Below are 13,716 nucleotides of genomic sequence, written 5' to 3' on the forward strand. Positions count from 1 at the left end.
TGCAGTTTGGATGCAGTTTTCTATGTTCCAGTATGGTTCTGTGCAGAAAAAATACAGCATGTTCTACTTTTTTTCTGCACTGGAAACTGACTGGAACTGACTGCACTGGTGTGAACTAGGGCCATTGGAATACATGGAAAACACTGTGCATGCTTTCTTGATGCAGAAAAAAAGCACACAGGACTACATTTGGTGTGAACTAGCCCTCAAAAACAATGACATTTTTTGACAGTTTTGCTCTGATAATAAAAACAGTCAGGACACTTTCATTACTACTGACCACCAATTAATAATAAAATTTGTCCTGAACCCCCCCCCCCCAATCGGTATAATCCACCTGGATACATAAAGTAGTTGTGATGATGTGTACAGTTTTACTAGCACATGTCAACGTAACAAAACTGTGTTCAGGCTTTAGGATTTGTTTTACCCTCCGTCATGAAGAGGTTAACTTATGTTGTGTAAAAAATTTACTGACCATAACATCTTCGGCTGCAATTAAATATGTTGCACATAGGAGCATGAAGATGGTAATATAAGTTATATATATTGTATGTCAGTGAACTTGTTACAATAATGTACTGCTCAAAATAATGAAAAGAACACTTTGTAATCAGAGTATAGCATCAAGTCAATTAAATTCCTGGGATATTGATCTGGTCAGTTAAGTAGAAGAGGGGTTTGTAAATCAGTTTCAACTGCTTTGGTGCTAATGAAATTAAGAAAAGGTGATGTCACGGTCTGGGTCAGGTTCAGAGACCAGTTGCTACAGCAGTTGTAAGGCTTGCCTGAAACCAGCAGGATTGGTACACCAGCGGGTCCCCCTGGGAATGACGCAGGCTCACCTGAGGTGCGGGGTCTAAGTATCCACCGGTCTTCCCCTGAGCTCCTAATGGTGGAGATGGATTTGGCTGCGTGGGAATACCAGGTCGCAGTCTCAGGATCACCCCACCAGGGAAAGGGCAAGCTGGAAACCAAGAGCGGATCAAACAGTTTAGGGATAAGACAAAAGCGAAGTCAGTCACAAGCCAAAAGTCGGTCACAAACAATATAGACGGCAGCAGTACGGATGAGTGGGATATTGGCTGGAAGGCACAATAATATGCCAAGGAGGAAGTTCATGGACATGGCTTTTATAGAAAGTTCATGGGAGGAGCAAGAAGTTCAAGGTTCAAGAGAAGACAAGGCACAAGGCAGGATTATCCAATGGATCAGGCAGAGTATAGTCCAGCATCCCAGGTAGCTCAGTGAGAAGAAACATTGCCTCTGTTATGATCCGCCAGGTGGTGCCTCTGGCAGCCCACTGGACAGAGCTACCCAAAGCGTGGAATCTAAGTCCCGGTCTGTGCTTTCACCAGGGTCCCTGATGGTGGGGATGGACTTGTAACAGACCAGGGCCAGGTCACGACCTCCGAGCAGGCCTACCAGTGGCAGAGGCAACCTCCGGGGATGTATAGGTACCGGGAGAGCCAGATGTGAGGAGGACGGTGGGACCTAACAAGATGGGTCATGAGCAGCGGTCCCGTGGGGTAAGCGAGGTACAGAATCGGCAAGCAAAGAGTAGTCAGGTCACACGCAGGGTCAGCAGGATAAGTCAGTCCGCAGATAGGTCAAACAAGCCAAGGATCAGGAGTGGAGAAGGCAGAGTAGTCAGGGCAATCCGAGTCAAATGCAGGAGAAGGCAGCGTAGTCAGGACAATCCGGGTCAAAGCACAGGAGAAGGCAGCATAGTCAGGGTCAATCAGAGTCAAAATGCAGGTACAGGAACTCAGGATCACAGATAGACCTTGCGGCGATTAGTGACAGTACAGGGCATCTTTAAATATTGCGCCCTGTACTGTCATTGGCCATCCAGGACGCGCCCCCGGGCTGTCATTGGCTGCCTGAGGCGCGCCCGCAGATGACAGGACCCCGCGCATGCGCAGTAGGAGCCCTACTGCGCATGCGCGGCGTCCTGTCATCTGAGGCCCGCCGGAACCTGGTGCTTGTGTCCCGGCGTGAGCCGTCACCAGTGCGCGTGCACCGGACGAGGAGACGCCGCTATCCCTGACAGCCTCCCACTGCAGAGGGCCCAGGTTTGAGCCCAGGCTCTGACAGGTGCACTGGATGGGCAACAATGAGATGACCCCCAGAACAGGAATGGTTTTACAGGTGGGGGCCACTGACATTGTTGTCCCTACTCATCTTTTCTTACTGTTTTTCACTAGTTTTGCATTTGGCTAGGGTCAGTGTCACTACTGGTAGCATGAGGCAATACCTGGACCCTACAGAGGTTCCACAGGCAGTCCAACTACTCCAGGATGGCACACCAATACGTGCCATTGCCAGAAGTTTTACTGTGTCTCCCAGCACAGTCTCAAGAGCATGGAGGAGATTCCAGGAGACAGGCAGTTACTCTAGGAGAGCTGGACAGGGCCGGCCTGAGGGTGGCCTGAGTGCCCGATGTCCTCTAGTGGGCCCTGTGCTCACTGCCTGGCACCATAGAACTCAATTGGCATTTGCTACTGAACACTAGAATTGTCAGGTCCGACACTGGTGCCCTGTGCTTTTCATAGATAAGAGCTGGTTCACCCTGAACACATGTGACAGATGTGAAAGGGTCTGGAGAAGCTGTGGAGAATGTTATGCTGCCTGTAACATGGTTCAGCATGACTGTTTTGGTGGTGGGTCAGTGATGGTCTGGGGAGGCATATCCATGGAGAGACGCACAGACCTCTACAGGCTAGACAATGGCACCCTGACTGCCATTAGGTATCGGGATGAAATCCTTGGACCCATTGTCAGACCCTATGCTGGTGCAGTGGGTCCTGGGTTCCTCCTGGTGCAGGACAATGCCCGGCCTCATGTGGTGAGAGTATGCAGGCAGTTCCTGGAGGATGAAGGAATTGATACCATTGAATGGCCCCCACGCTCGCCTCACCTAAATCCAATAGAACACCTCTGGGATGTCATGTTTTGGTCCAACCGACGCCGCCAGGTTGCACCTCAGACTGTCCAGGAGCTCAGTGATGCCCTAGTCCAGATCTGGCAGGAAATACCCCAGGACACTGTCCATCATCTCATTAGGAGCCTCCCCCAACGTTGTCAGGCATGCATACAAGCACGTGGGGTCCATACAAACTACTGAGGACCATTTTGAGTTGCTGCAATGAAATTTCAGCAAAATGGACTTGTCTGCTGCATCATTTTTTCCCTTTGATTTTCGGGATGTCTTTGAATTCAGTCCTCTGTAGGTCGATCATTTTCATTTCCATCAAATGGAGGAGGCATCCTTACATTCCTAACCCAGTCCATATCAGAATAAATATCCAGCATGATATTTTTCCACATTGAGATCTGATGGGTTTTCAAAGTGTTCCTTTAATTTTTTTCAGCAGTGTATTTACAATATGTACTGTTATGACCATGACTTAATTCTCACTTTTATACTTGTTTGCACTCTGATGTGATCATGATGATGGAATTAAAGTGTCACTAAACCCTGGACCCTGCATTCACTATATCCGCTCTCCCCGGACCCTGCATTCACTATATCCGCTCTCCCCGGACCCTGCATTCACTATATCTGGTCTCCCCGGACCCTGCATTCACTATATCTGGTCTCCTACAGTACACAGAACATGGAAATGCAATTAATTATTCAATATAAAATGATAAATACCTTTTCTAATCAGCAGTATATAGCAGTTTTGTGACTTCTATCAGTGTCCGGCCAAGCACTGGTTAATCTTGTAGGAAGAGTTTTCAATCTCCTATGAATGTCCTATAAGGCTGTATAATCCCTGCTCTTCTGTTTGGACAGTGATGATTGGTCCTGTGCTGATCACATGCACCCTCCCAAAGAAAAAAAAACCTCTCTAGCAATACACACTAAACTGAGCATGTGCAGAGTGACTCCTAGAGCTCTGTACTATCAGCAGATGGATTTGGGACAGTACAAGTAGGGGAGGACCTTAAGTTCCACAATGAGTATAACATGCATGCTTTACTGGATATACAGACTGATTTTACTTTAGTGGGTTTAGTAACACTTTACGTTTAAACAAACATTTGTAAACTGGTCAATCTCCTGACTGCCTGTATACAGCTGTGCACTAGAATTCCTCCCCCCGGTCACTATGGCACTACCTAAACCTGAACACCGGGATAAGCAAATATTTCCAAAGTACTAAAGTGCTGTTTATTCTTCCCTGAGTCTTGGTGTGATTTGTGTATTTTTTCCAGATCTGTGCAGTATTCCGATGTGAGACTTTCCCTCTGTGCAGGAGCTTCCTGTAATAAAGACCGCTCACTGCTGCTCTCTGTCCATGTGCAGGGTGACTGGTCATGTCTCCGCCCCCTCCTGTAGCTTTCTGCAGGAAGCCTGTAATGGGTGGGGCCTGCTGGATCCCTCCCACAGCTCTGCTCTCTGCAAAGGCTATGTACAGCACATTGTTGATGTCGCAGCTACCTTTACAAGGATTTGCAAAGGCATTTGGTGCACAGAAAGTGGATTTAAATCCTTTGTGGTTATTAAAGGATATGTTTACATATTTTGTTTGTGCCCAGGGTTCAGCTTTAATCCTGTAGTGATGTAATGGCCAGTCAGGGTGGCCACACACAGTAGTTTGTGATTGATTCAGACAAGCGATTCATCATCCATTAAAAATATTAAATGATGGAATACATGCAATATCGATCAAAATTATGATCAGAAACAATCTATTGATTGTTCTGATCAACTGTCTAAGAGACATTCAGATTTTCCTTTGAATGATGAGAAACATATAGTTACATAGTTAGTCTGGCTGGAAAAAGACAAGAGTCCATCCACTTCAACCATTTAAACAATTGATAGAGTTCCGCCACTGCTGATCGACTTGACAGTGTTGAAATTGATCAAAAGCTTGCTAAACCATCTGAATGGAGTGTCTGTGATTTATGATTCTTATTTAATTTGATCAATTTAGTCACAATGAATAATTGATTCAATGATCATGATACATGTGTGGCCACTGGAACCTGAGTGCTGCATGAGGACCAAGTATCTGACACACCAGGAAGTGTTGTAAAGGGTGGATGGGTGACAATGGAATCTTAGAATAACATTGGGTGCAGGGGTGGACTGACCATTTGGTAACTGGGGCACTGCCCGAGGGCCCGGGGTCAGTAGGGGACCCCATGAGATGCACCTGGTACCTTTTTCATAGGCTTTTTTGAGTTTGGGCAAGGACACAGGGGCCCCATGATCCCCTATTGCCCGGGGGCCCCATTAAAGTTGTCAGTCCGCCCCTGATTGGGTGTTAGGTTTATATTTACAGTATATTGTTGCCAGTAGTATTCGGATACTCTCACTGCGGGGGCATCCAAATGATGGGTAGGCAGCTTTCGTACATCAAAATTGCCGCAGTCATCTTTTATAAGACAAACTAAGGGCTCGTTCACATTTGACTTTTTAACTCTTGCCAAATGCCCCTATAGCGCTTGACAGGTGTTAGACAGGCGTTTGGGAAGCGTTTTTAATGCTCCTCAAACGCTCCCCAAACGCCCTATGTGCGGTTTTGAGGCAGTTTATAGGTGTTTGCCAAGCATTAAAACTGCACCACAAACTCCTATAATGAAGTTAAATGGTATTAACGCTCCGCAACCGTGGCGCAACCGCACTGCAAATGTCTGCCAGGCGTTTGCGGAGCGGCACCATAGACTTGAATGGGAGGCTTCAACTCCTCCTGACTGGGCACGAGGCGTCCGTTTTGCCGCGACGCAATGCAACACTAATGCTTCTGTGTGAACAGCACTGTGTGCTGCCATGTGCGGAATTTTCATAGGCATTTGAGAAGCGTTAAAAACGCTTCCCTGATAGGGGTGCTTACAATGATCAGTTTTTATTTATGAAAAAGTGTTATCCTAAAAGGCACAAAAAAACTGTTGCCCTAACTGATTCTAAAATGTTAGCTGGAGTTTGGCTTCAGTTTTTTTAGTGCATTAAATCTGCTAGTCCAAAGAACACTCCCCTCCCCCCAGACTGACAATGCTGCTATCCAAAGGTGCCCCCTGTGCTCCTTCATTCAGAGTGGGGTCGCTCTAATACAGGAGGTGTGCTACTGGCCAGATTACCCGGTGAAAACAGATGGAAAAAAGTCTATGAAAATAAAACAAATGCAGCCACCACATCTAGTGATTGGTAAGCTACAATATATATATATATACAGTTGTGTTCAAAATAATAGCAGTCAGACATCACTAACCGGATCAATCACTGTTTTTGGTAGAAATTATATTTCTACATGGCAAATAATTTACTAGCAGGTGTAGTAGAGTAATAGAAACCCAACAGACCCAACAGTCATGACATGCATGCTGCTGATTCTGTGTAATTGAATCACTCATTGAAAGGGGCATGTTCAAAATAATAGCAGTGTGGAGTTCTATTAGTGAGGTCATTCATTCTTTGAAAAACAGGTGGCAATTATTGCCCTTATTTAAGGAAGGAAGGCAGCAAATGTTGTATATGCTGGTTACAGTGCATTTTTCTCTGAAATTCTGAGGAAAATGGGTCGTTCCAGACATTGTTCAGAAGAACAGCGTACCTTGATTAAAAAGTTGATTGGAGAGGGGAAAACATATAAAGAAGTGCAGAAAATGATAGGCTGCTCAACTAAAATGATCGCAAATGCTTTAAAATGGCAACCAAAACCTGAAAGACGTGGAAGAAAGCAAAAAACTACCATTCTAATGGATAGAAGAATAGCCAAAATGGCAAGGACTCAGCCAACAATCAGCTCCAGGAAGATCAAAGAAGGTGTAAAGTTCCCTGTGAGGACTGTTACAATTAGAAGACGCCTATGTGAAGCCAAGCTATCTGCAAGAAGCCCCCGCAAAGTCCCACTGTTGGAAAAAAGACATGTGCTGAAGAGGTTACAATTTGCCAAAGAGCACATTGACTGGCCTAAAGAGAAATGGCGCAACATTTTGTGGACTGATGAAAGTAAGATTGTTCTTTTTGGGTCTAGTGGCCGGAGACAGTTTGTCAGACGACCCCCAAACACTGAATTCAAGCCACAGTACACTGTGAAGACAGTGAAGCATGGTGGTGCAAGCATCATGATATGGGGATGTTTCTCATACTACGGTGTTGGGCCTATTTATCGCATACCAGGGATCATGGATCAGTTTGAATACATCAGAATACTTGAAGAGGTCATGCTGCCTTATGCTGAAGAGGAAATGCCCTTGAAATGGGTGTTCCAACAAGACAACGACCCCAAACACACCAGTAAACGTGCAACATCTTGGTTCCAGACCAACAAGATTGACGATATGGAGTGGCCAGCCCAATCCCCGGATCTTAATCCAATAGAAAACTTGTGGGGTGACATCAAAAATGAAGTTTCTGAGGCAAAACCAAGAAATAGAGAAGAACTGTGGAATGTAGTCCAATCATCCTGGGCTGGAATACCTGATCACAGGGGCCAGAAGTTGGGTGACTCCATGCAACACAGATGTACAGCAGTTCTCAGAAACAGTGCGACTACAAACAAATATTCATTAAGTGATTCAAAGGAAAGCAAAATCTCCAAACATTTTTCAGTTTATATAGTGAATGTTTGAGTTTGTAAAGAAGAATACAAACACGGCTATTTTTTTGAACAGTCTAATATTCACTTTTCTTCAATTTGTTTAGAGGAACAACACAAATTTGATTTTTTTTTCTTCATGTTTTGATTTGGAATAGAATGTGTAGTGTTCCCAATGCATTTGTGTGTATGGAAATGATTGGACTACATTCAACGTTCTTCTCTATTTCTTGGTTTTGCCTCAGAAACTGCATTTTGATGTCACCCCACAAGTTTTCTATTGGATTAAGATCCGGGGATTGGGCTGGCCACTCCATAACGTCAATCTTCTTGGCCTGGAACCAAGATGTTGCACGTTTACTGGTGTGTTTGGGGTCGTTGTCTTGTTGGAACACCCATTTCAAGGGCATTTCCTCTTCAGCATAAGGCAGCATGACCTCTTCAAGTATTCTGATGTATTCAAACTGATCCATGATCCCTGGTATGCGATAAATAGGCCCAACACCGTAGTATGAGAAACATCCCCCTATCATGATGCTTGCACCACCATGCTTCACTGTCTTCACAGTGTACTGTGGCTTGAATTCAGTGTTTGGGGGTCGTCTGACAAACTGTCTCCGGCCACTAGACCCAAAAAGAACAATCTTACTTTCATCAGTCCACAAAATGTTGCGCCATTTCTCTTTAGGCCAGTCAATGTGCTCTTTGGCAAATTGTAACCTCTTCAGCACATGTCTTTTTTCCAACAGTGGGACTTTGCGGGGGCTTCTTGCAGATAGCTTGGCTTCACATAGGCGTCTTCTAATTGTAACAGTCCTCACAGGGAACTTTACACCTTCTTTGATCTTCCTGGAGCTGATTGTTGGCGGAGCCCTTGCCATTTTAGCTATTCTTCTATCCATTAGAATGGTAGTTTTTTGCTTTCTTCCACGTCTTTCAGGTTTTGGTTGCTATTTTAAAGCATTTGCGACCATTTTAGCTGAGCAGCCTATCATTTTCTGCACTTCTTTATATGTTTTCCCCTCTCCAATCAACTTTTTAATCAAGGTACGCTGTTCTTCTGAACAATGTCTGGAACGACCCATTTTCCTCAGAATTTCAGAGAGAAATGCACTGTAACCAGCATGTACAACATTTGCTGCCTTCCTTCCTTAAATAAGGGCAATAATTGCCACCTGTTTTTCAAAGAATGAATGACCTCACTAATAGAACTCTACACTGCTATTATTTTGAACATGCCCCTTTCAATTAGTGATTCAATTACCCAGAATCAGCAGCATGCATGTCATGACTGTTGGGTCTGTTGGATTTCTATTACTCTACTACACCTGCTAGTAAATTATTTGCCATGTAGAAATATCAGTTCTACCAAAAACAGTGATTGATCCGGTTAGTGATGTCTGACTGCTATTATTTTGAACACAACTGTATATGTATATATATATATTTTTTTGTCACTTCATTTTTGTTTTTGGGTTTAATACCGCTTTCATATTATGGAGCTTACATAACAGCTTTATAGAAGCAGGCTGTACACTGAACACACACCATGCACACTCTGTACAGTGCAGCCCCAGGCACTTGTCACAGCTTTCCTGTGTGCTGATCAGAGGAGAGGATGTACAGCTGGTGTTTACTGGAATTCAGAAATGTGGCGTGAGCTGAGCTACTAAATCAGCAAGTTCCAGGAAAGCCCCATAGAATGTACCTTGTGCACCAAGTATATTCCTAGCAAAATAAAAGACCATAAGAGAAGACACGGCTCATTAAGATGGATCTACAAGGATCTTTACTGATAAATCGTCTGTTTTTATTGATCGCCTCGGCAGGTTAGTGCTTTCCTTATTTAGTTATTGATGTATTTGTTTTATTCATTGGTGGTGTGCTGGCTTCAATCACATTTTCAGAATTAGGCTCCATGTACACGGGACACTTCTGAAAGATGGAAACTGACTGCTGGAAAACGTAGGTTAAAAAAATGTCTGTTTAGCTGCGTTTGCATACCGCGTTTATGTGTGTTTGCATTTAGAAGCATTTTTTAAAGATAACATCAGGAGACCTTCCAAAATGCTCAGAATGCACTGAAAAACAGTAAAAAATTAACTATTTCAGACATTTTGAGAGAAATAGAGAGAGCAGAAGCAGAGAGAGCAGTATTTGTTGAAATTAGCTGTCTTTTTTTTGGCGTTTGGATGTGTTCCAGCTCATTTCTGTGCAGAAATTATTGCAGCAGTGTCTAACATATTTTCTTTCATGCAAAACCTCAAAGTATGGTGTTCCAGGTCCATTTGAGTAACGGGAAAACGTTTTGCATGCATTTTTCATGATGAAAAAAAGGCTCTGGACAGCATCTAGAAATGGAAGAGTTAAAAAAAAATCCAAACGCAAACACATATAAACGCGCTTCAAAAAAAATAAAAATTCTGCTTTACTCTTCTTTTTATCTTTCACCTCCTGAAGGCATAACCACGGCTGCACAGATGCCAATATAGGATACTGTCATTTTATATTTATATATATTTATGGTGTATGTTCACATTAATGACAAGGCCAACAGCCTCTGACTGAGCAAGATGTATTTTACACAACAAAAGGATAGAATAAGGACTCCTTACCATGTTAATCTATGCAAGAGGCAATTGTCTTCTCTTTATTCTGTTGGGCTAACCTGTTATTTGGATAAATATGTGGAATTTCAGGGAGTTTTATATCAGGTTATTTGCAAATTTACCAGCATTGTAAAATGCAAGTTTGTCTGGTTAGATTTGAAAGGGTCTTAAATATTCATGGGGTCCTTGTTTATGAGAAATAGCCTTTTTAAAGAGGTAGAGTTTTTATCTATGCAAGAAGGGTACAAAAAAAGGCAGTTTTTCCTTTAACGAGACGTAGATGGTAAATGGGTTTATATTTAATTATTCATAGTGTACATGTTTATGGGGGAGAGCATTTCACAGTATCATGTATCTTGTCCACCTTTGTACAAGGATGTTAAAAATTGCAGTTTTGCCATGAACAAGACAAGGAGTGTCTATTTAACCTCTTGCCGTCCGTCTGCTGTTTATAAACGGCAGGGCGGTGGCACTCCAGGGGCGGGTTGCCGTTCCTAAACGGCACCCGCCTTTTCTAGCTGTGCGTGCTTCCTGGGAGCGCGCACCACCGCGATCCGGTGCCCGCTGTGTCCTCTGGACACAGTGAAACGCTGATCGTCGGACGGGACCTCTGTGCGAGGTCCCGATCATGTGATCACTGATTGGCGAATCAGTGATCACATGCAAAGTAGTAAGCAAGATGTCACTGGTGACATCATTGCTTGCTACGTGTGAAATCTGTGAATGATCACAGAGGTCACATGGTACTAGGCTATTCACAACAGCCTTGTACCATGTGACAAGCTGTGACCAATCACAGCTCACTCAGTATTTCTCAATGACTGCAAGAATGCAGACAGAGAGAAAGAGAAATGATTGCTTTTACATCCTATATGGGTGTAAAAGCAATCAGTGTAAAAAAAAAAAAAAATCTTCATCACCCCCCACAAGTAGTACAATGTCACCATGGTGACACTGTACTGCTAGGGTGACAGTATGTAAAAAAAATAAATAAATAATAATAATATAAAAAAAATAAAATAAAAATGTAAAAAAAAATGTTTAAAAATTATAATTTTTGGTTATAAACTAATTTGGATTTTTTTTTTACTAAAAAAATAACGGAATAAATTTTGGCCAAGATCGAGGATGAAATATTATTTATTTGCAAAATTTTATTAAAAAAAACACTTTTTTTCAAAATTTTTGGACTTTTTCATTTACATAGTAAAAAAAATAAAAATCCCAGTGGTGAATAAATACCACCAAAATAAAGCTTTATCTGTCTCAAAAAAATGGTAAAAATTCATATGGGTACAGTATTGCATGACCGCGCAATTGTCATTCAAAGTGTGATAGCGCTGAAAGCTGAAAATTGCCCTGGACAGGAAGGGGGTAAAAGTGTCCGGACAGGAAGTGGTTAACTTTTTAACCACTTGCCAACTGCACTATAGCTGAATGACGGCTACCAGTTCTGGGAATGCATCATATGAGGTCCTCCCAGAAGGCATCCTCCCGTGTGCCCCCCTTGGGCGTGCATCTGGTGATCTCTGTGATCACTGTGTCCTATGGACGCAACTGACCATGTGATGTGTTAAAAGGCCAATCAAATGCAGTTGCCGGTTATCGGCTGCACTTTCCTTAAGCTGTCACAGGAATTTTGGTTAAAACTAACATTGGCACATTGTTCATTCTCCTGACTGTCTGTATACAACTGTGCACTGGGATTCCTCCCCCACCCCTGGTCACTACCTAAAGCTGAACTCCGGGAAAGGCAAATATTGCCAAAGTACTAACGTCCTGTGTATTCTTTCTTAAATCTTGGTGTACTTTGTGTATTTCTTCCAGATCTGTGCAGCAATCCATTGTGAGACTTTCCCTCTGTGCAGGAGCTTCCTTTAATAAAGACCGCTCACTGCTGCTCTCCCTCCTTGTGCAGAGTGACTGGTCTTGTCTCCTCCCCCTCCTGTAATTTTCTGCAGGAAGCCTGTAGTGGGTGGAAACTGCTGGGTCCCTCCCACAGCTCTGCTGTCTGCAAAGGCTATGTACAGTACATTGATGATGTCACAGCTACCTTTACAAAGTAATATATGGATTTGAAAAAAGGTATTTGGTGCACAGAAAGAAGGCTTATATCCTTTGTGGCTACATTTTTTTTGTGCCCAGGGTTCAGATTTAATCAGGTAGTGATGTAATGGCCAGTCAGGGTGGCCACACACATAGTAGTTTGTGATCGATTCAGACAAGCAGATCATCATCCATTAAAAATATCAAATGATGGAATACATGGCATTTTAGTGAATCAGATGTGGGCAGGGAGGGTGATCGGCACAGCGGGGGGCAATGATTGTAATTGATCCCTTGTATGGCTCTCTCTGCAAAAGCTGAAAGCTGGTTTCTTCTCCTCTCCCTCCTGCTGTCTTTCAGCTGCTGCAGAGAGAGCCATACAGAGGATTGGTTCCAGGTAATTGCCCTCCCTGTGTACCCATCACCCTCCCACTGCACCCATCACCCTCCCACTGCACCCATCACTCTCCCAGTGCACCCATCACCCTCCCACTGCACCCATCACCCCCCCAGTGCACCCATCACCCTCCCAGTGTACCATATGCTTCCCCCAGCTGTCCAGGCCCTCCTGTGTGTCCACACAGTGCTGCCGGCTTCTCTCCTCTCCTTCCCACCGGCAGCTCCAGGCACACAATAGGATTCTTCAGGATGGAGAATGGTGGAAGGGTCCAGTAAATGTCACATTTGCCAGCCCCCTTTCTTTCGATACCGATCTCTAGCTGTGTTCATTCATAACTAAACCATAGTAAACTGTGAGGTTTATTTTTTGGGTGGGGGGGTGTCAGGTTGGGGGTGTGGGGCCCCGTGGTGTCTAACAGCAGTCCCGCTTACAATTATAGGCTTTTAGTTATGGAAAACCTTTATCCTGAAAGGGAAAAAAAACCTGTTGCCTTCACTGATTACAAAGTATTATCTGGAGTTTGTCTTCAATTTGTTAGTGTGTTAGATCTGCTAGTACATCTAACCCCCCCCCCCACAGACTGACAATGTAAAGGCTCAAGGTTTTTTACAGAAAAATCTTTCTGTGTGCAGAATCCCCCTCAGCCTCCCTAATACTTAACCGGTCTCGATCCAGCAATGTTCACAAGAGCCTCAGCTGCCATGGATCTTTCCATCCTCATTGGCTGAGACAGCAGCGGGATCTATTGGCTCCCACTACTGTCAGTCACAGCCAGTGAGCCAATGAGGAGAGAGTGGGGGCTGGGCCAAACTGCATCTGTGTGAGAATAGACACACAGAGGAGTGGCACGGGAACGAGCCGGATCAGGTGCCACCCAAGGCAAGCTGTTTGCTGTAGGGGCACTTGGGAGAAGGGAGGTGTAACAATTGGGTGCAATAGAGACATGGAAGCTGTATGCGACAGCCATCTTGTTAAGGTCTCAACCATTCTTGTTTTTCATGAGCAGTAATCTTCCTCCCCTCCTCCCTCCTCCCGAAAACTGGAATTTGTAGCTGTAAGTTTTAACAAACCTCTCATCTTAATTAAAACACAATAGACCCCAGAG

General features: G+C 44.0%; 1 protein-coding gene and 1 long non-coding RNA gene across 4 annotated transcripts in view; one reads left to right on the plus strand and one right to left on the minus strand.

Annotated features, from left to right (window-relative positions):
* Positions 1 to 13,716, minus strand: part of LOC149437517 (uncharacterized) — a 114,974-nt gene that overhangs the window by 20,103 nt on the left and 81,155 nt on the right. The window contains exon 4 of one of the 2 annotated variants that reach the window (XR_016308039.1): positions 846 to 967. The exons of the other annotated variant lie outside the window; for it this stretch is intronic. This is a non-coding gene — a long non-coding RNA (uncharacterized LOC149437517). The remainder of the gene's footprint in view (positions 1 to 845; positions 968 to 13,716) is intronic. 2 annotated transcript variants of the gene reach the window in all.
* LOC149437518 (zinc-alpha-2-glycoprotein-like) overlaps positions 1 to 13,716 on the plus strand; it is a 64,038-nt gene that overhangs the window by 8,320 nt on the left and 42,002 nt on the right. Inside the window, exon 1 of one of the 2 annotated variants that reach the window (XM_089660858.1) lies at positions 9,127 to 9,385. The exons of the other annotated variant lie outside the window; for it this stretch is intronic. Coding sequence (XP_089516984.1) covers positions 9,328 to 9,385 — 58 coding nt within the window. The 5' untranslated portion in view covers positions 9,127 to 9,327. Of the gene's footprint in view, positions 1 to 9,126; positions 9,386 to 13,716 lie in introns of those variants that run through there. 2 annotated transcript variants of the gene reach the window in all.

Source organism: Staurois parvus, unplaced genomic scaffold (assembly GCF_062004578.1).
Source record: "Staurois parvus isolate SC_StPar_1 unplaced genomic scaffold, SC_StPar_1.0 ptg001284l, whole genome shotgun sequence".
Classification (NCBI taxonomy): domain Eukaryota; kingdom Metazoa; phylum Chordata; class Amphibia; order Anura; family Ranidae; genus Staurois; species Staurois parvus.